The sequence below is a fragment of the Prinia subflava genome, chromosome 3, assembly GCF_021018805.1.
Source record: "Prinia subflava isolate CZ2003 ecotype Zambia chromosome 3, Cam_Psub_1.2, whole genome shotgun sequence".
Lineage (NCBI taxonomy): Eukaryota > Metazoa > Chordata > Aves > Passeriformes > Cisticolidae > Prinia > Prinia subflava.
In genome coordinates, this window is record NC_086249.1 from 46,267,941 (window position 1) to 46,293,744 (window position 25,804).

General features: G+C 40.0%; 1 protein-coding gene across 4 annotated transcripts in view; it reads left to right on the plus strand.

Moving 5' to 3' along the window:
* The first annotated feature begins 426 nt into the window (after positions 1 to 426).
* The window catches only part of TSC22D1 (TSC22 domain family member 1), a 91,895-nt gene continuing 66,517 nt past the window's right edge, over positions 427 to 25,804 (plus strand). For 3 of the 4 annotated variants that reach the window (XR_010079650.1, XR_010079649.1, XR_010079651.1), the window contains exon 1: positions 1,462 to 4,318. Coding sequence is in view for 1 of the 4 variants with exons in the window: in XM_063392138.1 (XP_063248208.1) it covers positions 1,494 to 4,318 (2,825 nt within the window). In the remaining 3 variants the exon portion in view is untranslated. Of the gene's footprint in view, positions 841 to 1,460; positions 4,319 to 25,804 lie in introns of those variants that run through there. The other variant, XM_063392138.1, reaches the window with a different exon arrangement.

The window sequence follows — 25,804 nt, forward strand, 5'->3', positions numbered from 1 at the left end:
GATGAATAACTTGAATAAATCTGCAGCGGCGCTGAGGAGAGGGGGAGGGAGGCGGCGGCGGCAGGTCATGTGAGGCACAGTCATGCTGCGGGCAGAGAGGGGGCACCTGGCGGGTACACGACGCGGCCGGGGAGGGGGCGGCCGCCCGCCATGGCCGCAGCCTCGCCCCCTGCCCAGGCGGGACACCCGCGCCCGCCGCGGGCTCGGCGCCGCTCGGCCATTTCCGCCACGCGAGCCGAGCCCCATTTCCGCCGGCCCCGGCCAGACGGGCTTTATGTCTGCCGGCGGGGCGCGCGTGCGCGGCGGCCGCCGCCATCTTACGTTGTCTCTCGCCCGCCCTCCCCTTTGGCGAGCGCTCCCCTCCTCCCCCCCGCGGCGCCTCCTCCAGCGCTCCGTGAGGAGACGGGGCAGGCACAGGGAGGGAGAGACCCGCGGCGGCGGGGAAGCCGGGAGTAGACCCTGAGGGAAGAAAGGACGGGGCGGACGCACTCGCGGGAGGAGGAGGACGGATTCCAGGCGCGGTTCTGCGGAGGACGAGCGGGTGCCGCCTGTTATAAAGGGGGAGGAGGCGGCGGAGGGGGAAGGAAGAGCGTGCGGAGCGGAGCCTCCTCCAGAGACAGCCAGACACAGGGAGGAGAGAGAGGCTGCCTGGCTGGCTCCCCCTTCCTCCCTTCCTCCCTCTCGCCTTTTCATGGACTCTCTTGTCGGGTTGCTGTAGCTGCTTTTCTTCCGTCCTCATTCCGTCTAATACCCAAAATGATTCAGCTCCATGGCTGCCACTGACGGGGATGTCCCTGCCCGGCTCAGCCTGCCGCTGCCGCCCTGCTGTGCGCCAGTCCTGTACGTATCCGCGCCTTCCTCCTCCTACTACTACTAAGAGCGATGATGGCGAGGGGCGCCGGCCGGCTCGCCGGGCTGCCCTGCGGGCCCGCCGGCTGCCCTCGCCCCGCCGAGGCGGGGAGGGAGGGAGGGCGGTGCTGCCGGCTGCCGGCGAGCCGCGGCGCCCGGCGGAGCCTTCGCGGGGAGGAGGAAGGGGCTCGCCCCCGGGGCGGCCGGCTGGCTGCCCTCCCGGGAGAGGCGCAGTCGGGGGGCTGGGGAAGGGGGTTGCGGCCGAGCAGGGAGGTGGTGGTAGAAATCAAAGGCAGGAGGGGGGGAGGGTGGTAGGGAGAAAGAAAGTGAATGGCGGAGGATTGAAAGTGTCACATTCAGAGGCGGCAGAGGACCGGTGCTCGCCCCCTCCCTGTCTCGGAGGGGAGGAGGAGGGGAGGGGAGGGGGTTGGTGGTGAGCGGCGGTGCCGAGCCGCCTCAGCCCGTGCGCTGCGGGAGTCGGGGGGGTTGTGCATGGTGGTGTCTGCCCTGCCCTGAGCACACAGCTAACTGTGTGTGTGTGTGTGTGTGTGTCTGTCTCTTTCCATACCGGGGGATTGCACTCTTAAAATACACCCGATACAATGCACCAGCCTGACTCAGCCGCAGACATTAGTGCTAGGAAGATGGCGCACCCGGCGATGTTTCCTAGAAGGGGCAGCAGCAGTAGCAGCGGCAGCAGCTGCGTTACTGCTCCCACTGCACCAGGTACCGGCGTTGGGAGCGCTGCCCTCTCTGCCGAGGATTATCAGCCGCCTTTGCTGGTCCAGCCGCCGCCTCCATCTCCTGCAGCAGCTTCAACAGCCGGTCCGCAGCCGACACCTCCTCATCCACAAAGCCTGAATCTCCTCTCGCAGTCTCAGCTCCAGCCACAGCCCCTTGCACAGACTGGAGCTCAAATGAAAAAGAAAAGTGGCTTTCAAATTACCAGTGTGACCCCTGCTCAAATATCAGCTAGTATGAGCTCTAATAACAGCATAGCTGAGGATACAGAAAGCTACGATGACCTGGATGAATCTCACACTGAAGACCTGTCATCTTCAGAAATCCTGGATGTGTCTTTATCCAGAGCCACTGACTTGGGAGAACCTGAGAGGAGTTCTTCTGAAGAGACTCTAAATAACTTCCAAGAGGCAGAGACTCCTGGGGCTGTTTCTCCAAACCAGCCTCATCTTCCTCAGCAGCATGCTCCTCTGCCTCATCACCCACAGCAGAGTGTTGTGATCAATGGAAGTGTTCATCCCCATCATGTTCATCACCACCACCATCTTCACCACCACCATCATGGACACCATCATCCATCGCATCCTGGGGTGGGTAGCGCCCCAGTTTCTGGAGGACCACCGCCCAGTCCATCGTTTAGAAAACTATCAACAACTGGAAGCTCTGACAATGTTATATCAATTGCACCAGTTTCTGCTGCATCATCCACTGGTTCCCCGGCATCTGCCGTGTCTAATATCCGCACTACAAGTACTCCTGGCAATTTAGGTATAAGTCCTGCTGCTGGAACTAGTACCTTAAGTAATATTGGTGGTGGTAGTTCTAGTGTGGCAAGCAATGTGCTTGGTACTATAAATTTAAGCAACATCATCAGTACTGGTAATGTAAATGCTTTGTCTGGAACTAGCAGCAATGCTAATGTGAATATCTTGAGTGGTGTTGGCAATGGTACGAGTGCTTCCTCTAGTGTCATTAACAATGTTACTAATCCAACTGCAGGAATGGCAGTGGGATCAAGCCAGCAGCAGCCTGCATCTGGCACATCAAGGTTTAGGGTTGTAAAATTAGATTCTAGTTCTGAACCTTTCAAAAAAGGTAGATGGACATGCACTGAATTCTATGATAAAGACAACACTGTTGCAGTTTCGGAGGGAGTAGCAGTAAACAAAGCAGTAGAGACGATAAAACAAAACCCGCTTGAAGTGACTTCTGAAAGGGAGAGCACCAGTGGGAGTTCTGTTAGCAGCAATGTAAGCACACTGAGTCACTATACAGAAAGTGTGGGAAGTGGAGAAATGGGAGCACCTACTGTGGTACAGCAGCAAGCATTTCAAGGTGTGGGTCCGCAGCAGATGGATTTTAGCAGTGCTGCTCCTCCAGCAATTCCAGCATCTAGTATACCACAGAGTGTTTCTCAATCACAGCTTGCACAAGTCCAGCTGCATTCTCAAGAAGTAAACTATCCACAGCAGAAGCCAGGGGTCCAACCTCCTGCACAGGCCAGTCTGACCACTGTTACTGGGGTCCAGCCAGCCCCAGTTAATATACTAGGTGTATCCCCATCTCTGGGCCACCAGCAGCCTGCCCTTCAGAGTATGGCTCAACAGCAGCTGCCATATTCGCAGCCGGCTCAGCCTGTGCAGACTTTGCCAGTGGTGCAGCAGCAGCAGTTGCAGTACGGACAGCAGCAGCAGCAGCAGCCAGTTCCTACGCAGATGGCCGCGGGTCACGTTAAGCCGGTGAACCAAAACTCTGTCGCAGGGGCCATGCCAGACTACATTCAACATCAGCAGCTCCTTCAGACTCCAGCCCCTGCCATGCAGCCAAGTTCTACAGGAGTAGGAACTGGGCAACCAGTTCCTGTTGCCCAGGCGCAGGGCATGCAGCCTTCAGTGCAAGCACATCCAGCTGCTGCCCCAGCTCAGCCTGTTGCACACGCCCCAGCAGCAATACCAGGTGTAGCTGCCAGTGGTCAGATACTAAATGTTGGGCAGCAGGGAAGCGTAGCTGCTGTGGTGCAACCACCATCTGCTACAAACCAAATTCCACCTCCAGTTATGCCATCAACGGCCGCTCCTCCATCTTCCCAAGTAGTGCAGCCTGTGCAGACAGGAATAATGCAGCAGGGATTACAGGCTAGTGCTTCAGGCCTTCCTCAGCAAATGGTCATTGCTCAGCAAAACACCTTGTTACCTGTACAGCCGCAGGCACAAGGAGTGGAATCTGTAGTCCAAGGAATGACTGGCCAGCAGCTGCCTGCGGTAAGCCCCATACCCTCTGCTAGTACTGTTCCTGCACCAAGTCAAGCTGGTTCAGCTGTGCCTCCTGGCATACCTTCTGCTTCTGTAGGTTTGGGACAGCCACAGAGTATAGCCCAGGCGTCGGCCGTGCAGAATGGCAATTTGGCTCCAAGTGTTAGTCAGCCTCCCTTGATATCAACAAGTATAGGTATGCCAGTGGCACAGAGTGTGCCACAGCAGATGCCACTAAGCTCTACCCAGTTCCCCGCACAATCACTAGCTCAGTCCATTGCAAGCCAAATCGAAGACGGCAGACGCCCTACGGAACCTTCCTTGGTGGGTTTACCTCAGGCTGCCAGCGTCGAGAGCGGTGGTGGAGCATCGGCCGCTTCAGATGGCGGTAGCAGCAACATGCCTTCCTCGGCGTCCCTCTTCCCATTGAAGGTGCTGCCATTGACAACACCTCTTGTAGATGGTGAGGATGAGAGGTAAGACTGCCTGTAACTTTATTAAAAGATGGACGCACTGATAGTTTGATTTGCACTAACTTGCAGGTCTTGTTACAGCCATTCTGTGAAACAAAGCAGTGATGTTTCTGTCTAATTAAAATACTATTTGTCAGGTCTCAGCGCATGCAGATATTGTATTCAAGAACCTGTTTTTCTCTTGAGGGGGTGGGTTGTATTGATTATGCTTTGAAACTACTGTGTGGGTAAATTTTGCTTAACAGTCTGTTCAATGTGTATATTCCCATTGTGTTGAGGAAGACAAGAATACTGTAGAGTGTGGGTATACTAGTGGTGATTGCATTTTAGACTATGATATGGAAATATTTATTAAGTCTATTTTTTTTCCGCAAGCCTAGACTTCTTCTTGCCTTATGTTATAACACCTTAGATTCTCTTTTTCAAGTATTGACTTCACTGAGGTTGAACCAGTTGCAATTCTGTGGTGTATTTAAATCCTCTTTGACAGCCAAGAGACACTTCAGGCAAACGAGTATGGTGGGATAAGGGGTATTCAGCGACATTGTTGTGGCTCTTTGAATTGGACCTGGGGTACTTTTGGGCTTGATGGTTTTCCTTCGAAGTGTTAATGCATGGTGAGATCCGCTCAGGCCTGCCGAAGGGTGGTCAACCTTTGAATCTGGTGCGCCAATTCTGTGCAGTTAGAGTGACAAAACTGCATATTTTTTCCCCATTTTCACCAGTTCCAGCCACATGTATTCTCTCACCATCACCTTTTCAAGCAAAAGACCGCTGCCTGGTCTTAATAGTACGTGCATGTTAATACTCTCATTTCTTTGACAGTGCGTGCACAGGAGTTGAGACCATTGTGTGTGCAGGCTGAATTGACTGAAACATCAATTTTTAAGTGTGATGGTTTGATACTAATTGTGTGTGGAAAGTCCTCAATGTGTTGAGGACTCCTCCTGTGATACAGGTATGCAAGTGGCCAGGAAGACTGGTGCTTCTTTCAAAGAACTTCCTGTCTAAGAAGCTCCATTAATGGGAGAAGTAACTTTTAAGATAAATAACGTGCCTTGGGAATGTGGAGCCAGACAGAAAACACTAAAAAAACTGAGATTAGGGTGAGGAGACAAAATAAAGCACTAAACACAAGGTGGGAAAAGTGCCGTAGCAACGGGAGCTGAAGTATTTCCTAAATACCTTCTTGGTGCCATAACTTAAATCAGGAGTAATACCAGTGGCCAGGCTTTATTAATTTTTTTTTTTAATAAAATGGGTTGCTGGGAGAGGCTGGACTATTTTCTTAATATTGAAAATCTTAACTCTATCAGCAGTCTCTGATTATGTTGATCATAAGGTGTTGACTGCTGTAGTGGCTTTCATCACATCTTTCTAACATGCCAGAGAACTGTAATGAGTAGCAGCTTGTCTTTCAGGAGTGCTGGAAGACAAGTTCCAACACTGTTGCATTCTGATCATGTTTTTTTTGTCAATAAGTACATGAAGGTGGTAGAAGACAGACTGAAGTGTTAAACCCAACAGTGTCACCATTATGCTACTAGCAGTTTTTCAGTAATGTTTTTTGGTTTTCTTTCATTTGAATTTTGTAAACCAAAACACTAATCCTTCTCTTCACGGGCCCCACTGGTATTGGTGGTGTTATTTGTTGTTGTTGTTGGGTTTTGTTTTCGTTTATCAACCAAAAAATCCCCCTAAGCTTTCAGGGGATCATAGCCGAGTAGGAGAATCATAAGTCTATTGATACTCAGTGTTTTGGAAAGTGACATCTAGAATATGTCTGTACCCTGATTTTAAGAGCATATGTTAACAGTTTGACATGATTAGTAGTTTTTCCAGAATGTTTAAATCCCTCAGGGTAACAATAGCCAGAAATACCTTCTTCCTCTGTTGTTTGGCTAGCCAAGGATCATATCCTTTCTTCTCCCATGCACGTTGTGTCTTTGTTAAATCTGTCATCTCCAGGTAGACTACACTTTTGTTTAGCTGCAGTTGGAAAACCATTTACATTCTTCACACAAAGCAGGATATGACTCTATTAAATGGAGACCAAAAATAATTGGGGTTTTTTTGTATGGCAGTAGTGGCCATCACTTTTGTGTACAGTCAGACAATTTACAGCAGCATGTCTCTCTGTATATTTGGATGTGACATTAAAAACCTAATGAGATTGCTTCTGTTTCCGCTTCCAGGCGATCTCAAGGTATGCTACTTCTGTTGTCATCTGCAGTGACATTTTGGGCTGGAGCTTAGAGTTTGTTACTCACTAAAGGCAGTGCAAGATACATTGTTATTCTGCTTGGCTCCACGCCTTTCTGCCCATGGGATCTCTCCAGTTAGGTTTTTTGCTGGCTTGTTAGATTAGTCCCCTCTTTTACAGGCAGTAAAGGGTAGTGTATTGTAAAACAACCGTAAGCATTTCAGAAGCAGGTGTATTGCAAATATGTGTGTTTGAAATCCCCATTTCTCTCAGTCTTATCTGCACACACATATATCACTGAAGAATTCTATCAATACATCCCAAGTGATTCTAAACCTGGCAAAGGAAAAGGTAGGAGAAAAGAAGTGAGTGATGACATAATTGGGCCAGCGAAGAAGCTGTAAAATTCCATTTAGCGTGCCTTTGAAAAAACATCTGACCCATGTAATACCTTGTATAGATTAACTCCCAGCTTTCCTTAAACCTGTGTATAACTGCATTTAAGGCCGTGCCAGTATCTTTAAGTCTGTTCAGTTTTTAGAACACCATTTGCAACTCTTTGTACGCCTGTTATCAGGGCATGGCCTTTTAAATATAGACAGTGTGGAGTGTATCTGCTTTGAGAACCGTAACCTTTATTTCTCCAGTATGAATGACTTTTATTTCAAGTCATAGTGAAGATTAGATATTAAATATGAGCTGCTTGGCAGAATGCCATGTGGAAAATTAATTTGCAAATGTTAATAAATAAAGAGAGCGTACAGATAATACTCTGTACTTTCTGTATTAAAAAAAAATAACAATCAAACTGCTGAACAAAAAATCCCAAACCCCAACAAAATCACAAAACACCCAATAGTTCTTCTGACTAGTCTTTCTTAAGCCTGTTGGGTGTGCTATAGATGTTCGTGTGTTGGGAGATTCATAATCTCTTAATTTTTTGGTTGTTAAATACTTTTTTTTTCCTTCTCCTTAGCTTGAGCCATGGTATGGACTCAGTGCATGGTTCTTACATAGTTTCTTGGATTTGGAGTGGTTATCTTGATTTATTCACTAGTTATTAAATCTTGTTAATTTTAGACATCATCTTTTGAGTTTAGTATTTCATCTTTAGAACTGTAGAGCAGGATCGCTTTTATTTTCATGTGTTTGATATTTAAGCATGGAAGAAAGAATACTTATATCACAGTGAATCTTTTTGTGTATTTATGCTTAGTGTTGCAAAATCAGTTTTACATGTTCATAGACAATGTTTTGCTGTACGTGCTTGCAGTAAGATTTTGTATGGACTTACATTATTTTTAAGTGAAAACTTTAAAACTTCACTGTAAAGGGAAGACTAGAAGTTAATGTATTTTACAGCATTTATAAATGCTACTGTAAGTGAATTTAAAAATAACTTAATCTGAAATGTTGTTTGCTGTTACTCAAAAGCAGAATTTTGTGAATGAAGGATAAGAGAACTAATAACTGCCTCCCTGTCCTTGAAAACGTTTCCTGTAGAATTGTTTGCATTCTTTAGGCTGATGCAAGTTGTGTTCACCTGTTTGTGCATGTTATCCAATGAAGCTGAAGAGAAAGGAGGAAAAGATGATGGGAAACACAATATCAGCATAGAGATTTAAAATATTTTTTATTATCTGACAATCTCAACTGGTTTTTTAGGAGAAATTTTTACTAAAGGATCCCTTTAGAAATGTTTTTTGTGTAGGACGTATTTTCGCTTGTTGCTAAGTTTGTAGGGGGGCAGGAAGATTAAAGATGAACGTAAGAATCAAAAGACTTGTGAGCAGAGAAATCTCTAGCAGTAGTAACTAGTACTAGATTGTAAAGTGAAGTACAGTCAGGAAGCTGGGTTAACGTTCATCATGTATGCAGCTGTGTAGTGGAAAGGTTGACCAAGTACAAGTGAGATTTTTACAGACGTAATTCAATACTTTTTGAAGATTTTAGTAAGCAGTAGTGAGTGAAGTAAGTACGGTAAATCTGGAAGCTTCAATTACATTTTTGGTTCGGTAACTGTTTTGCATACTTATTTTGATTTTGTAAGTGGTGTTAGAGTTTATACGGGCTTTTTTGTTTGCTGGAAGTTTTACTGCTTTATCTTTGGCGAGAAAGGGAATAGATACTTTACAACAAGGATTTCTGATGGATTAGCATAGATTTACAGTGACTTTTTATTTAGTTGCATCTTAGGGGCACTGGTGTTATTTTGTGTCTTGCAGATTTAAACTTGCTTTATAGTCTTACCACCATTTTGAAAATCACATGATTTGAGTTCTAGGAAATGAACTGTTAAAAAAGTCTCTTCATATCTTTAATTGAGCTTTCTGTGGAACTTGAAAAATTATTAACCTCACTAATGGCAGTCAAGTGTGTAGAAACTTCGATGAAGAAAATGTGCTTGCTGTTGTGTCATGCTGACAAGTCCAGTTTCTCACTTTGTCTGATAGAGTAAAATCCCTGTTGTCGGTGGAATTGACTTTGTTAGTTCTGCTCTAAGTAAAGAACAGTGAGGAATTTAGGGTCTGCACCTTGTATGTCTGCTGACCAGCTGTAGGTGGCAATATCTTTTTTGATGGAGCTTTTCCTGGCATCTTTTATAGATGCATTTTTTTGCATGTTATGATACACTTTGAACTCAGGGTTGTTTCAGTGCTTGGTATTGCATTCTTTCAAGACAGGAAGAACCAACAGATACCAGAGGGTTCTAAAAGCAGTAATTTAGCACTTCAGGCAGATGCTGAGAAATTAATCTCTTCAACTGATTTCCAGAAACCATTCCTTAGCGCTGCAGTTTTGGTTGCTCATTGGAGCAGTGCATAAATATGAAACCATCTATATATGTGTATGTGAAAATGAGCAAACAAGATTTTAAAGTATCTAATGCTGAAAAACAACCTTTGTTACTGTCTCAGGATTTGCATTCTTTACAGGCTGATCTGAAAACTAGAATGAAACCCACTGACAAATGGATTGGTAGTGAAGTGTTTCAGCCTTTACAAGTTACTGTGATTTAGATAATGGGGAACAGAGAAATGACTATCAGTGGTAAGCTAGCTAAGTTAGCAGAGTGGGAGGGGAAATTAATTAAAAAACAAACACCACCATCCCCTCCAAAAGACCCTAACAAACAAACAACCCCAGCCCAAACTAGCAACCTCCAATATGTTAAGGTATCTTGCTTAGGCGTAAATAAAAAGGAGCATGGTTAGCACCTTTGCTACAAAAACCCCCTGTGTAACCTATTCATCTTACAGATGCTAATAAAGTAAAGTGTCAGACCTGTCTTCTGATGGCTTAGGAAGTACATCAGATTATAAACAGCAGCATTGCTAGTATGGTCTTTTTAACTAAAAACTGCACACGCCTGAATATCAGTGCAATTATAGCAAGTGTATTCGTGGTATGACCTTTCTGGGAATAATTTGTGATCTGGGTTTGCAGTGTGATGTAGGTGAGACATAAAACTGACTAGAAAAGAATAGTGTGTCTTTGTTCTCATTGATTTAATGCACTGGTTCTTTTTCTATTCTTTTGATTAATTTATGAGACTAAAATGTACTCTGTAATATGTATTATACTTTAACAAATGACTGAAAACTTCTTAAGGTGGGCCTATATTTTTCATTTACTGCATTTATGCTACTAAAAGCAGTGCTATTAAGGTGGACTAAGGGTAAGATTATTCAGTAAATTATTTCATGGTAATGATCACTGTAAATAAGAAACTAGTTTATTCTCAGCATGGTTGTACAGGAAATCATAGCCTAAAGCTAAGATGGAAGGAGTTCCTGAGTGACTGGAGATACAGCACTTCATTTATTTTAGCCTGTTCTAAAGCATTCAGACTTAGGAATTGCATGATGGAAGTGCAGCATAATTACGGTATCAAATTGAAGCACCTGATCATCCTTCTGGCTTTAATGTCTGGGAACACTTTAACTCTTTGTCTGCCTTTGGAATTTGCTAACAAAGATAGTAATTGTGCTATAGTCAGTGGTGTAGAAATCCTTATCAGCTCATTTTGTGCAAGCCTCCAAACACCTATTGTGTGTTGTCAGTGTTGGAAACAGGATTTGGTTTGTGGTTGCAGTTATATGCAAAAATCTCCATCTTCCACTGAAGCTGAATTGACTTTCCCGAGAGAGATATTCAGAGGTTATAAATGTTTGGCAGGCAGGGATTGTAAAGATGCCATACATGCTAGTGGTACAGCCTGTGGTAGATCAGGTGTTCTGTCATTGTTGGTTACCTTATGGACTAAGGGACTTGCTAGTACCCACTAAATGAGGACTTCTCATTTTGGTGCTGTGCAGAGATGAAGAGTGATTCTCATCGTGTTTAAACACATTATTATGCTTAATAACGGGAACTTGTTCAATTTTATGTAATTTTTTATACTTGCAAAAGTAAAATCTTTAACGTCTTTTGGTAAAACAGAAAAGTCACAGTAAACTTTTTCACTATTTTCTTTGAGCAAACAATTACTTTGATTTTGCTTCCTTTAAATTAGTTTGGCATTATTGTGTACCAGAAATGACTTCTGGGTTTTTTTCTACTCTTCTCCAGTGGGTTTTGTTAGATGTTTGTCCCTCATGTTTAATGATTTATTATGCCATTTCTAGGTGATGGTGAGGCTTCCCATATTGATGACCTTTGACAATCAGGATGTAAATTTAAGAATCATAGGCATTCAGGCTTGAAGTTCTTATCCCAATTTCTGTTACTTCTTGTAGGGGTTAGTGATGATCCCAGTAAAAGTGACTTTTCTTTGTTCGACAGAGAATGGCTACCAAAGCAAACTACTCTTTATGATTAGCCTTCTTTGCTGGGGCTTGTAGGTACAGACTGAAATGAATATAGAATTTTGATAATACACTAGAAGAACAGAGTAAGAGTAAAGTAGTTGGGGGGATTTTGTTTATCATTATGGCTTGGAAATTTAACACAGTTTTGGAGCTTACTCTAGTCCTCAAAGAGCAATAAATGCACCTACCACTGATGCTTTTTTTTCCTCAAGAAAATTCTCAGAAAATGGCTTTGTGGTGGTTTTAATTAAATGTAAGGTGTATCTTGTTCATCTGTTTACATACTTTTGAAAAATCCATTCTTTTGAGTGTAGCAGAGAAGTACCATTTTATAAATTGCTGAAACAGGCAGCAGAGGATCTTCTGTAAGTTTAGACTTAGAGATGAACTTACTACTAGGTGAATGGGACCACAGTCTGATAAAAAATACAGGCAGTACTTCCAGTAAGGTATAGATTTGGTAGCAGCTGGAAGTTGGTTGTAGAGTGTTTTATAACCTTCTGCTGAAGTTTGTTAAATGACTTGGCCAGGCATATTGTTTGAGCTTCTGTGTGATTTAAGTATTTTTCCAGCCTTCTTGTTTGTGTGTCTTGTCTTTCCTTTCTTCCTTTTTTTGGTCTTGTTTGTTTTTGGTCTTGTTTGATTTTTTGTTTGTGTGTGTTTGGTTGTTTTAATTAGCAGAGATATCAGCAGGAAGTTTTCAGGACTCTGATTTCTTGGTGTGTTACTGAGTTTTGAACTTTTCCAGCAGCTGTTTATGCAACAGTGTCAAAGTACTGTGCTAAGTGCTAGGGATAGTACTGAAAGCTGCTGAAAATGTGGATACACATTCAACAATAGTCTTAGCATCTTAATGCATTTAATAATAGGGTTCTTTTTTCCTATGGTACTGCAGTGGAGCTCTTAATGATGAGTTACACAGGTAACATAATTTCAGCATGCAGTGCTATTACTGGATGGTTGATTCTTTATCCTCAGTGTTATGCTTGGTTCATTCCCCCTGTGAGATCACAAGGTGTGGATCAAATGTAAGTTACACCATCTTTTGCCAGATGTTGTCAGTCTTTTATTTGTAATCCATTGACTTGTGGGTCCTCGTTATTGATAACTGAGTGTTAATTGCCTTTGGTACTTACATATCTAGTCAGTCGTCCTTTTAGTTGCATAAAGCGGTAAGTTCTGAATTTTGTATCCTTCAAGTGTTGCTTATGCTGGTTTATAAATGGTATTTTCCTTTGAATCCTTGTAAACAAATACAAGCTATAGAAGTAGCTCTTAATGTTTCTCCAGTGACTTTGAAGTCTGTGCAATGTCGAGGGATGAAATCCCTGTCAAGATGAGAGAAAACTTAAATGCCTCTTAAGCTTCCCCTGACCTTCATGTCACTCAATTCCATCACAGTCATGGATAGATGACAGAGTAAGATGATGACTGGCAGTCAACTTATACATAAGAAACTGTAGAAATCAAAAAGTCAGAATGTAACCATGTAACATAATTTTATGTTTCTATACATTTAGTACTCTTATAGCTGTTAAGGAGGTCTGTGATTAAAAATTAACCCAGTAATTCATATATGATTGCTTTGATGTCTGTTGTGACTGCAATTTTGAAATACTTTTCTTTTTAAAGAAAAGCAAGCAAAAATTTCTCAGACAGAATTTGAATAATGAGTGACGTGTTTGGCATATATTGCCACTGCACTGGGATAAGCAAAGGAAAAAAAAAGGCTTCTGTAGATTTCCTGGAAGATTATTTTAAGCTTCATAATTTTACTAGATGTATATGTGTTGAAATATCATAATGTGTTTTTGTACCATATGAAAGATTCCATATTTTTCTGAGGAAGTCTGTCTGTGGACTATAAACAGCATTTTAATTTGTACTTCCAGATTGAGCCTGACAGAAGTGGAATGCTTTTCTTTCCCTTCAGAATTTTGTGAGGGTTCATGCTGTAATGGCAGCCATATAGAAAGGGATATAAGGGGAAGGAGAACAATTTAGGATTCTTCATGATTGTGTGTGTGTCAACTTGTGCATGGTATTGATTGTCATTCTTCCCTGATGTCACTCTCAGTAGAAGTTTCTCAGACTGTGAGCATCCCTGAAATCTGTCAAGGAAGGATTTTATAGTAATAATTAATGTTTATAGTGTATCGTTTACAATATAGCAGTAACACAATGTTTATATTTAGCATTATGGTTTGTTTATGTTATAAGCTATTCAGTGAAGAACCTTGACCTGGCCTTAACTTGCAATGTCTCCTGAACATCTTGATTAATTTGTTTTTGAAATCCTTTTATCTGAAATGCTTAATGTTCCTTATCTGCATGTACACATATAAGTATATATAAAGCTCTTTTTTTAATAAAACAACCCGAAACAAACCTACTGCTGAAAGAATGAGCAATTGCTGCTTTTACAGTCTCATTTCTTGGAGTGTCACAAAATAGGACCAAGTGAAAATAAAATAAAAGGAACCATGAGTTAATGACTATGTACTTTAAGTACTTGTTAAATAATTTACTGTAGCACCCAAATGAATTCAAGGTATAAATGTACCTCTTTAATCTGCTGAATGAGGTTATTATGTTAAGAATGGATCAGCATATTGCACTGCCAAGTGTTTCTTTAGTAGGCCTAATATCCCAAATTGGGTGAAATGTCGAATTGCTCATAAATGTTCAGGGATTGGTGTAGGATGTGCATGTGCCTCTATGTTATTTTTTTCTTCTTTCCAAGTTTGTGAGACTCCTTCCAGTTCTGTAATTGCCTGTGGAAAAAGAGGAGTTTCTGAGCCTGTATTTGATTGGAGAGAGAAGAGGGAGGGTAGAAGGTGTGAAAAAAATGTTCATGACGCTGGTGTTGGTTTTCTTCTATTTTTCTTTCTTTCTGGTTGGGAAAGGGATTTTAACTTTTGAAATACTGTCAGGCGTACAGTGTGTCAGTCAAGTATATGCAGTTGTTGGCAATACAGCCTGTTCCTATTTATGGGATAGTAGCTAAAAGCGCTTGTTATGAATTGGTGCTCTGTTTTTCTTGCTACTTTATAACAAAGAGCTGAAAAGATAATGTTGAAGGACCTGGTGTCTGATGTCCATACAACTTCTGAAGTGATTTTAAGACAGTGAAGCTTTAAAGCGGGAAAAATCCTAAATGTTTGTAATGGTTTGGGGAAAAACAGAGCAACCAAGCAGGATTAGTGATTTCTGTGTTCTTGTGGAGTTGTACCCTGTTAGTACTGCAGTGCATCCTGTCCTGAGCAGCACTGCACTGGGGATTGTTGGAGCTGCCATTTTGCCGGGAAAGCACGGGTCAGCCTCCTCAGGAGGTCTCACCGACTGCCCTTGGGCTGCGTGGATCTGTAGTGCTGCTTGGTGTTGGGGGTGGAGAAGAAACTGAGCAGTCTTGTAATTTCACTGGAATTTAACATGTAAATGGAAGATAATGATTTGCATCAAGACACCTTCAGCTTCTGTAGCACTGTGATCTGTGGAAGGGGAAAAGAAACACTGGCATGTTATAGCAGACAGGTGTAGTTATCTTCACTTTCTGCATTTGCCTGACCATCAGAATCTGATGTGGAATCTTTATTATGTATGTTTACTGTCCAGATTCTTAAAATATTTAGAACAGTTTTTTTAAAAATTTCCATGAAGTTACTGAATAAAAGTATTTTTTCTGAAAAAGTTCTCCAAAGAATTTTGTAGAGGACATTGAAATTGTATGAAGCGTTCATACATATTTTCAAATAGAGGCTTCTCTTGATACTTAAGCAAGACACATAATCTTCCCTCTTCATACTTTTTATCTGGGGAGATGTTTAAGGAAACATTTTTTATTTTATTTTAAGGAAACAAATTTTATTTTAAAAAAAGTTTCCTCCTATTCCAACCTCTGAACATGATAGACTAAACCATTCTTAATGTTTCAGAAACATGTACATTTTATAATGATCTAAAATGTTTTAATTTTTTTTATATTGCAAGAGAAACAATAAAGAACAAAAATGCACCCAAGCCCTGGGATACCTTTTTGTTAATTGATGACTTTTACGAAATATGTTAGCCAGAAGATAAGTCAGATCAATATAAGAGCGATGCAGTTACCTAAATCCCGGACATCCATCCTTCTAGTTTGGCTTTAGAAACCTATGATTTTGTGAATTTACAGGTACTCTCTAAAAACACTTTCTCGAAGTTGCTGTCAGGTTGCTCTGGATTAGGTCTGTACCCTCTGTGAAAGCAGACAAACCTTCTTCTGATTTTGTTACTGTGATCACTAGAGTCACACATATTGTATTCATCAAATGATACTGCCTTGTAGCTGTGCACAACTTGGCACAGGCAGCTTGGCAGTGTGAGGTCTGTGCTCACAATTGGTCAAGTAGAAGTTTTGGTTGTCTGTAGCAGATTGTAATATGGATATGTAGAGTTTCTGTATAATTTACTATGCTAGAAGTTCTTAAACAATGCGTTTTCTACTGAAAACTTAAATTTTCTTGGATACCATTCTTTAAAAAATTAATTATAATATGAAAAATCATATTAAATGAAACATTTTCTATAGCATTTTATATCCTAAGATATATACTCTAATCCAAGATATGCATTTAAAATGATGTCATTAAAATGGTTTGTTTCATTACAGAATTTCAAGCATATGGGTAACCCTTCTTTTAATTTTTTTTTCTCATCTGTTGCATGTTTTTCACCACTGATTTATGTTGTCTGCTTCTGATGAAGAGGCAAGATTTAGAAAGAAAGCCATTTCAGACATCATGAGATTGCTGGAAAGATTTGCATTTTGTTTCAGAAATAAGAGTTAAAAGAAGTAACTATCATTGGTAGTCTCATCTTCCTAATGTAACCACAAGAAAAATGTACCAAAAATAATTGCTGGGAAAAGCAGGGTTTTTTCTTCATGAAAGAAGATCTAGCCATGTCTGAATACTATTTAATTATAGTGTCTGTCAGTAAATGTGACTAGTTTCTGTGAGATTGTTCTTAAGTGGTAAACAAGGGTTGTTTTTAATCTCAAAGTGGTAAGAAATGGTTTGAAATACTGTGTCGGAAGAGATGTGCAATTTTTTTCTGGTGAAGTAAGCAATTTTTTTCTCTAGGTATTGATGTGGTGAATTTTACAAAGATGGCACAGATAGGAAACATGAAAATTAGAACTTTTTGCTTCCGGTTCTTTTGAAAATTAAAACTGAATAGAAGGTGTGTTTGAACCTTGGCAATGAACACCTGAAGTGTCAGTGTGGCTGTTGTTGATGTGGCAGATTGATTTTCTTGAAGGATGATCAAGTTAATTCACCTGAGTAACTGATAACAGTAATAGAAAAAAGATGCTGAAGAGGAGGCTCAGTAAGAGCCCTGTGAGGGGAAGAATTTGGAAATCCTGACTGAGGTTTGCCTTTTGGAGCACTTTGCTGTACGGATTCCAAACCTTTACCTACTAGAACCTTTTGAGTCTTCACCAAGAAGAAAGGCATCTAGTGATGTGTGTATGTCTGTTACCTTCAGTGTAATTTCTTAGGAGGAAGTGAAAGTTTATTCTCTTAAATGGTTCATGGCTGTCATAGGGAGAAGTGGCTAGTGGAGAAGCATTTGGCCAGCTGGAGTGGGTTTTGTGGAGTCTGACTGGTATGACTGAATGTTGTGGGAATGCCATATATCCTTGAAAGTGACTTTTAATCCATGCTGAACTGTTGAGGCCAAGACCATCCAGATTTATAAGCAATAGAAGCATTTGTTTGATGTTAATTGTAGGTTTCCTCAGTTAGCATGTTTTATGTGTGTACAAATTGCATTTCAAGATTTCGTAGTGTATTTTCTTTGCTAGTGTGACCTGTTTGTATTTTAGCTTTATTATATTGTTCTGCTTACATGCTGAAGTACAGGCTTGAGAACTTTTTTGTGCTTCTTTCCTCATAATGTTGGCAAAATGCAACACTTGCCAAGCTAGGTTATGTTGCAGGAGCTAATACATCCTGTTGCTAAGCCTGGAATGATGTCTTAGAGCTCTGCTCCAGCTTTGTTTCCTGTGCTTTTTTCATTTGTCCAGTTTGGTTCAGCAAGTGCTGTTCTTTGCTTGACGACTCCTGATGAATGGTCAGTACTTAGGTTCAGGAAAGCCACCCTTGTGTTGGTGACTCTGAAGAGCAGAAGCAATAAAAGGGAGTAAGGAAAAGAATGGTATGAGCAATTAACTAAAGTTGGTGTGCTGTTAATTCCTTGTCAAGTTGTGAGAAAGTATTATTCCATTTGTATTATTTTCCCTTCTTTGTATTCTCAGAAAGTCTTTCTTACTGAACCAGAAGGCCTGTGTATCGGCCTTGTAGACTAGATTTGCTTGCTCCAAACGTTTGGTGTCTTAGGAAGTGGTGCCAATGTCAGGGTCATTGGATTTCCTTTTGTCTCACATCACTCATATATTCTCCAAGTACAATGGAATGTCTTACCCCCATCATTTTTGCCTTTCTGAGGATTTTTTGTTCTCACTATTATTGTAGTGAATTAATATGCTTAAGAGTTCAAATCTCTTGCCAAGTGTGCCAGAAGGGCCACTTGGTTTTGGTGTGGATAGAAAAAGAGCACAGAATGTCCATCTTGTAAATTAAGAAGGTACTTCAACTTGGTTCTTCGAAAGCAAAAAGCTGCTGTTGCTGACACCTGTCCTACCCCAGGATTGAGCTGTGGTGTATTTTTCTTAAATGACAAAAGATAATCTACAGGGATTAGAAGGAATTCAAACTGAAACAACCAAGTAATACCTAAACCAAGAAGTAAATCTCTAAAGCTGAATGATAAACCTACATCAGACTTCTGACTGAGACATTGACTCATAGGGAGCCTTAAAGCTATGATAGCATATTCACTGTTTCGTGCTTTAAATTATAAATCAGGACTAGCTTAGATCATGATCTAGACTGTATGTGCTTGTGTGCCCTCAAACAATTTGGGAACAAGAGGCCATGGGTAAACTTGCCTTGGCTAATATTAAGATTTTGTGGAGCTCATTGCCCCAAGATCTTGTGGAGAACTATGGGGGAAAAAAAATGCTTCAAGGTTGCTGCACCTTTAAACTGCCCTACTCTGTGAAAGGATAGACCAGAAATCAAGATGTTGTGTAAGTAGAAGCAAAAGATACTTGAGGTTTCATTAAGAACAAAACCACTTATTCACAATTGCTGTTTTTCAGGAAGCTGTTCTTGTGCTTGAAAAATGTAATGGTCAGCACAGCAATGGCTCAAAATAGCATTTTGGATGCTATAGCACTGGCATTAGAGCCTCATTGGCAAACATTCAGGAGGCGTGTAAAAGAAGAAAATGCCTTAAATGTCAAAGCCTCTAAAGCTTCTGTTTAATTAAAATTTTCATTTCTGTGTAAGTTTTAATTTTCTAAAACTTTCCTGTTATATGCCTATTTAGTCAAACATTTGAGAGAGCTTAAGATCCTGTGAAAATACACTAGAGGGCAAAAATTCTTATTTGCAGCACAAATAATTATATTGATTATAGGAGTGCATGTAGGTAGGTAGCTGCAAAGAATTACTCAAACTATACAGAGTCAAGTGGTCACTGTACCAGTGAGATAAAAGGAGATAATTCCAGTGGCTGGATTTTTCTGTTCTCCCTGCTTGTGTATATTTCAAATTCTTAGTTGTATGTCGGGTTACAGTGTAGGCCTTTCTAGGTCAGTTCTTCTTTCTAAACGTACAAGTAGATGTAGTGGTTACCTGGTGCAGTTGAGGTATGTTCGTCCTTTTGCAGGATACTGCTGGTACCAGAGGGAGGGGTGGACTTTAGCAGCCTCCTCTGCTTTTCCCTGCTCTTGGTAGTTACATCCTGCCTTGGGGTAGGAAAGAGGCTTCCTGTTGTAAAAACCCCTCTTAGAGTGGCTGTGGATAACTCCTAGCTGTTGCTAATGAATAAATAGGCAGAATGCAAGTGTTTAGTATTGCCAGGTTCTCAGTTTTACTGCTGTGTGGAAAGGACTTGGAATAAAAGATGGTAAATGCTTCCTGTGCTTCCATGTGTAATTGTATTGAGTAAATGCTGTTACCAAAGTTGCTGTGAACTGTCTTCACAGTAAAAAAACCCAAACCAACCAACCAAAAAGAATCAGACATTTTAAGTTGATTAATCAATTTGTGGTCATGTTTACAACCAGGACACTAGGAGGTTTTTTTTTTAATTAGTTACCAGGGCTCTGAGATCTGGCATAAGTTTTAAAAATATGCCCTCATCACAGTGCTCCTTTTTCAAATGTTTAAAGTAATTAACATAGAGGAGAAATTTGACTTTATGCTACTAATAAATACTGGAGCATGTTTTCCAGGACTTCAGAGTTGCTGGCATATCTGATTCTCTACAGATCAGGAAGCACGTCAGAGGCCACTAAACCCTGAAGGAGACAAGTAATCTACTTAGGCGTTTGGGGTTTTTTTCTGACTTTATTTATAACTTCTAGTTTGAAATGTCTTGAAAATAGCTTTCTTTTCATTGTGCTGTATTTTTGTTTTAATCTATCCAACAGTGGAGGAGGATGTTTGTATCTTGTCCAGTGTGTGGAAATGAGTGTTGTGCTTAGACAAGACCTGAATATGATCTCTCAAAGGGTGGGACCATTGTGGGAAGGATTTGGGTCAAAACCTGTGTTAAGACAAGGCCCAGGTATCAGATCTGCCATTTCTGTCTGGCTAAATGTTAGTATTGTGTTTGATCTACACCACCTCTTCCAGACCCCTACTTCAGAGGCTGGAAGAGTCTGCAGACTTTCCAGTGGTTATACTTGGTGTTTGGAGAGGATGTTTGATTAGGTTTTAACGTGGGGCGTAATGCATGATGTTGCAAGTTAACAGTAAAAAGAGTAATAAATTTAGAAATGCAGGAAGCCTGTTCATCTTGTGTTAAATATAAAAAGTTTGGCAAAACTTGAACTTTTTTGTAAAAATTAATTGTAGTTATTAAAGTCAATAAATAGCCCTAGTATTTATTTAGTGTATAGAAAATGTTACTTCAAATATTGTTTGCTACCATGTTGCAGCATTGGAGGGAATTACTCTGAAAATACAAAATTCAAAACCCAGTGCAATATATTCCAAGTCTGCATGGCATATAGCTAATGTATGAGGCCAATTAGCAAATGTGGTTTTGCTTAGTGTTAGTGTCTTGGCATGAATTTCTATTCTTCATCCTGTTTTTTCTGCCTATAACCTATTTTATCTAGTAAGTTGATCTAGTATCTTTCCATAGCCTTGGTGAAGTGTCTTGCATATGAAATTAGAATATGCTAAATAATACAGGTCTAAAATAGGATTAGCCAAGTGTTTTATTTATACTTTAACTGCTATTCAGGAAATTTTTCTTCCTCATGCTGGGTAGTCATTTACATCAGATTATTGTTTAGGTGGTATTATAATAAGCTATGTTTGTTGGGAACACTAAGGTGAGGGATTACTTGTTCAGTAAGTTTTGAATATGTTAAACTTTTCAGAAAATAGGTGCAGAGTTACTAAAAGTGAAATAAAATACCCTTAAAGGAATAAGGACTAAAATTCTTATTATATTAGTCCTTACCATGTGCCACATCTTGCTCGTGTCTACTGGAAGAGGCACAGACATGAGCATTTTATATTCTTGGAAGAAAAACTGCTAAAGATTGAGGAAGGTGGTGTAAACTACTCGTGTAGCTTTACTCTTAGGAAAATGTACCTGATCCTCTCTAATATAACTTTATTGATATCTCTGTAAAGCATCCTAAGAGAAAGGGGTCTGAGGAAGTAGTGACTTTATTGATCTGTGATTTTTGGACTTGTTCTGTATCACAAAGGAGACAGCAATTGGTACATGGCTGAGCAATGCACGGCCTCTGAAGATCAGGAGTAGAAGCCTGACTGCAGGGGAGGCCTGTGCTCATGAAGGTGGTCAAGTGCCTAACATACAGGATAAAGAAGAGGTGCTGATCATCAAGGCTAAAAGGAGTATGTTCTTTAGAAAGACATCTTCATGTGGGGAATGTTTATAAACACTGGTGGGTGAGAAGGGGCAGGTAGGAAGATAAAGCCAAGGCTGTAAGTCCATCCTCTTCCTCCAGATACTGCTCTCTAACAGTATGTGCTGTTTTAGCCTGTTATTTTAAGCTGCAGTACTGACTGTGTTTAGGGATATGTAATCAGACTGGCTAGCGTCTTTCAGAAACATTTTCCATACTGTTATTGACTACAGCATCGTGCTGAACTTGCAAGTGTTAATCTTGTCTTTTTGTCTTCCATATTCATGGTACTGCATTGATGTTTAAGATGTACATATTAGAAATGTCTGTGTATGTGCTGCTTCCTGGATGCAACAGGATATGCTTGTGATGAACAGTTCAACAGTGCAAGAGACTAAACTGCTCTAATTAGCCATGTAATTCTGTAGAAGAGTGGCTGCTGGGTTGGATAAGTTTATAAAATCTAATTAGTCTAATAATTTGGTGCTAGAAATTTTATTAGGTGCCTTTTGCAAAACCTATTATGCAATCAGTTTGGATTTCAGCATAAGTGTTTGAAGTATGCAGTATTGGTTAATAGGCTTTGGAGATGGATGGAATTTTATTTCTGCTGGATGAGGACTTTAAGCTAAGGTACTCCCGGTACTCTTCCTTTTAATTACTTAGAACCAAGAATTGTAGTGACTGTTTTGCCTTTGAAAAGAATTGTCACTGCTTTTTGTGCTTTGGAAACATTCATGCTCCTGTAATTAGGGGTTTGAGAAGAAAATCATGAAAGGGATTGCTGAGTTTCTAGTATTGCCAAGTTTAGATAGTTAGGTTTGGTTAACTGATGTGGATTAAATAGTTTTAAAAACTGCGTAACAAGACAGTACTGAAGTTTTTTAGCTAAAAAAATAAATAATGTAAGTAAAGATGAACACAAAACTCAGAGGAAAAAATAAGCCAGAACAGCTCAGCGCATAATTTATGCTATGTAAATTGCTTTGAAATTGGTGACCCCTGATGTCATTGCCCTTAAAAAATGCAAAAGGGAATGGAAAAGCTTGCATGTTATGTAGGTCTTGACTATAAAGCTTGTTATTCATTCTAGTATGTCTCTTGAAAAAAATATAAACTGCTAAAATCCAGCAGCTTAAAGAGTTATCCGATGGAATAGATGTAGAAAGTCAGTGACTGTGTTTATCAACAAATATATTATTTGTTGGAATATGAGACTGCAAAGCAAATATTTTTGAATTGTTTGAAATTCATGTGGAATATGTGACCAGTTGTATGGGCTGTGGGACCTGACTCAGGTATTTGTGTAATGCTGATTTTCTGTTCTGGTTTGGATGATCTCCCATGTAATTTAAAGTTTTCAGATATTGCACAAATGAACCTCACATGGCATTCCAGCATCAAAACAAACTGTTAAATTATTTTATTTGTACTAATAGTTTTTGTCCTTTAAATGTTAATTTAATCAGTTCAAATAATTAGCTATGTGATAGAAAGCATACTTAAAAATTAATAAAATCCCATTAAAGCTCAGGTTTAATGCATGGAAGTCCAGTTACTTTCCTTAACTTTTCAATTGATACTTAATAATTCTTGCAGTCCTAGATAGATCTAGGAAAAGCATTCTTAAGATATTTGTGTGTGATTAGTTATTTCCGTGCTGTATCTAGGCAGCATGAATTTCAAAGCCTTTGACAAATGCCTATTATTTCTAGATATTTGGAGCCCATTTTTCCCTAGAGAAAGAATGATGTATCCAGGGAAGAATTTTATCTTGGAATTTATTCATAGCTGTCTAAAAATTCATTGAGATTTTGTATTATAACTGCTTATCAATGTAGGGTGGGTTGGGGTTGGATTTTTTTTTTTTTCCCCACAATGGCTCTCTAAGGAACATTAGCAAGAAAGAGGGAAATGTGATTTTCCGTGATTATGACACAGAGCTGATAATATTAGTTCTTTGAACTTCACCTGTTTCTTGTAACAATGAAATTCAAAAATAGGAATCTGGATACATTCCTTGAAGGTTTTAATTTCTCATGGCTTTTACAGTTGAGTAGTTTTTGAAGCTGCTTCTGTATTTAAGATTCTGTTAAATGTAACTTCAGTTGAAAATATGTATGTACTTTGAGATTTTATTGAAGTCACTTGGATTGCAGTGTTACATCTCTGTTTTTGCAGTATAGTGTGTTCTTTATCACTAATACGGCCATTAGTTTATGAAAACTTTAAAACTTCATTTTATAATACATAATATAGAAGTGTAATATGGAATGCCCATGACAATTTTGGTCTTCGGTCCAGTTTAAATAAATTGTCTTTGGTGGGTCTCAAGTAACTGTCAGTGTTGACTTGACAACTAGGGAGGAGCAATTTTGTCTCCTTAATTCTTCTTATGGATTTAATATGACTCAGCACTCAAATGCTGCAATAATAAACAAATGCAACCAACCAAAAAGATCCCTCATGCTAATATTCATGGTTTCAGAGTGGTTATGTTAGTTGCTTTCTTGCTTTTTTGGTTTATTTAGTAGTCTTGCCACGTGCTCTCTTCAAACCTGTGTGTCCCAAAGCATCCTGATGAAAATCTCTTGAAGTCAATCAAAATAGCATCCCTGAACATAACTTGCTGTCTTTGTGCTTTTTGGAACTTACTGTTTGAAGCTTCTGTGTCTGATTACACTTTGTTTTTTTATGTCTTTTGGTGTTTCCTAGGTCTTGCAGATAAATATAAGAAAATTCACACATTTCCTGTAGCTGTCTCTTTGCTCTTCAGTTTCAAAACAAGTAGTTATAAATAAAAAATACAGTTACTGGACTCTATCAGTTGGAAAACAATTTAACATCTTCACTAAATGTTTTATACTCTTGAAATTAAGACTTTAAGATGACAAGTTTTTTATGTGATACCCTAATTCTCCTGTATGTAAGTCTTTAGGAACAAATCAATTATAGAGAGTTCCTGACAGTGCAGGTATGGTGTATGGCCTGGAAGAAATTGCTGACAAATAGAGAAAGGCTTCCCCTAAATTGGGAAATATCAAATTGTGATACATGTAAACAAGAAAGTTTACCGATTTGATGATCAGGTGTCAGAATGATATGTTAAATACAGTTACCTCATGGGCTGGTGGCACATTGTGCATCACTGAATGTTTGATAGTTCCTGTAAAGAAAAAAACCAAGAAGTAATACACAGGACTCTAAAATGAAGCTTCTGTTTCTTATAAGGAAGTACCATTATTACACACTCTTTTAAAAAATGGGCAGGAAGAGAGGAAGGTGGTCTCTTAGTTGCTAGCCCTGTTTGTTCCTGCATGTCAGAAGTTGGCCCACTGGGACAACTTGCAGTGTATTCTTTTGTAGGTTCTTACTGCTTTCTGCTAGCTGACCCTGCTGTGGGCAGTGGGGTTTGGACTAGGTGATCTCCCAAGATCCCTTCCAGCCTTAGCTAGTTGGTGATACTTCCATAAATTTTTTTCTTTTAAACTTTATTACTTGCAAAGTAAGGAGATAAGATACTTGTTTGGTGATTCTGTTTTACATTTTTTTAAAGAAATGAACATAGACATTGGGACCAATGATTGTAAAACCAGAACTGAAGATGGTGCTTCACCAAAACAGATAATGTTCTTCCTCAATCACAGAACTGAAACCAGAAACCTTAAGTGTCTTAGGTTGATGTATGGACTGCAGATGAGAATTTTATTAATCCTCTTAAGCTTGCAGTTAATTATTGGTTCTCTAGAACACCTTTAACTTACTCCTGACACACACCTTTGTTTTATTTTGATTGTTTCCCCCAGGAACATTTTTTCATAAAACTTCATATAGATACTGCTGTAAATTCCAGTGACTGCCTTGTTTCAAACAGATTGATTCTTTCCTAAGGTCCCTTTACCTTTCTCTGTTTGCTGTCTGTAGCTTTGCTTTTCTCCCCGTCCTGCTGGTTTGTTTTATTTAAAGGCTTCTTTTGCGAAGACTAAAGGAAAGATGATGTGATGAATTCACTGTAGTATTTTGTCTCTCTTAAGCCCATGGTTGTGGCACTGTTTATTATCCATATTTCGTTTATTCTAATATATTATACAGTTGTATAAGTTTAACTTAAAAGTAGCAAGTTTCAGGCGGTGATAAAATTTGTGTTTTATATAACACAAATGATCAAAATAAATATTTGCCATCAGTATTTAAAACTGTGTGTTATGGTGATGAACATACGTTTTTAATGAATTTAGTTTACTACATTGTAGTTTGAGAGAGAGAACATCTAGCTTTCTTTAAAGTTTCTGGAAGGACGATGAAAAAGCTTCCTGTTCCTTCTGCCATCAATAACAAGTGCTTGCCTGTTTTACCCTTTGTTTAGTTATAGCCGTATCATGTCCCCTTTTCTGGCTCCCACCGTCTTGGAATCTATGGTGCTATTGGCAAAGCTGCTAGAAGCTCAAACTTTTGGGACTGAAGGATTTTAA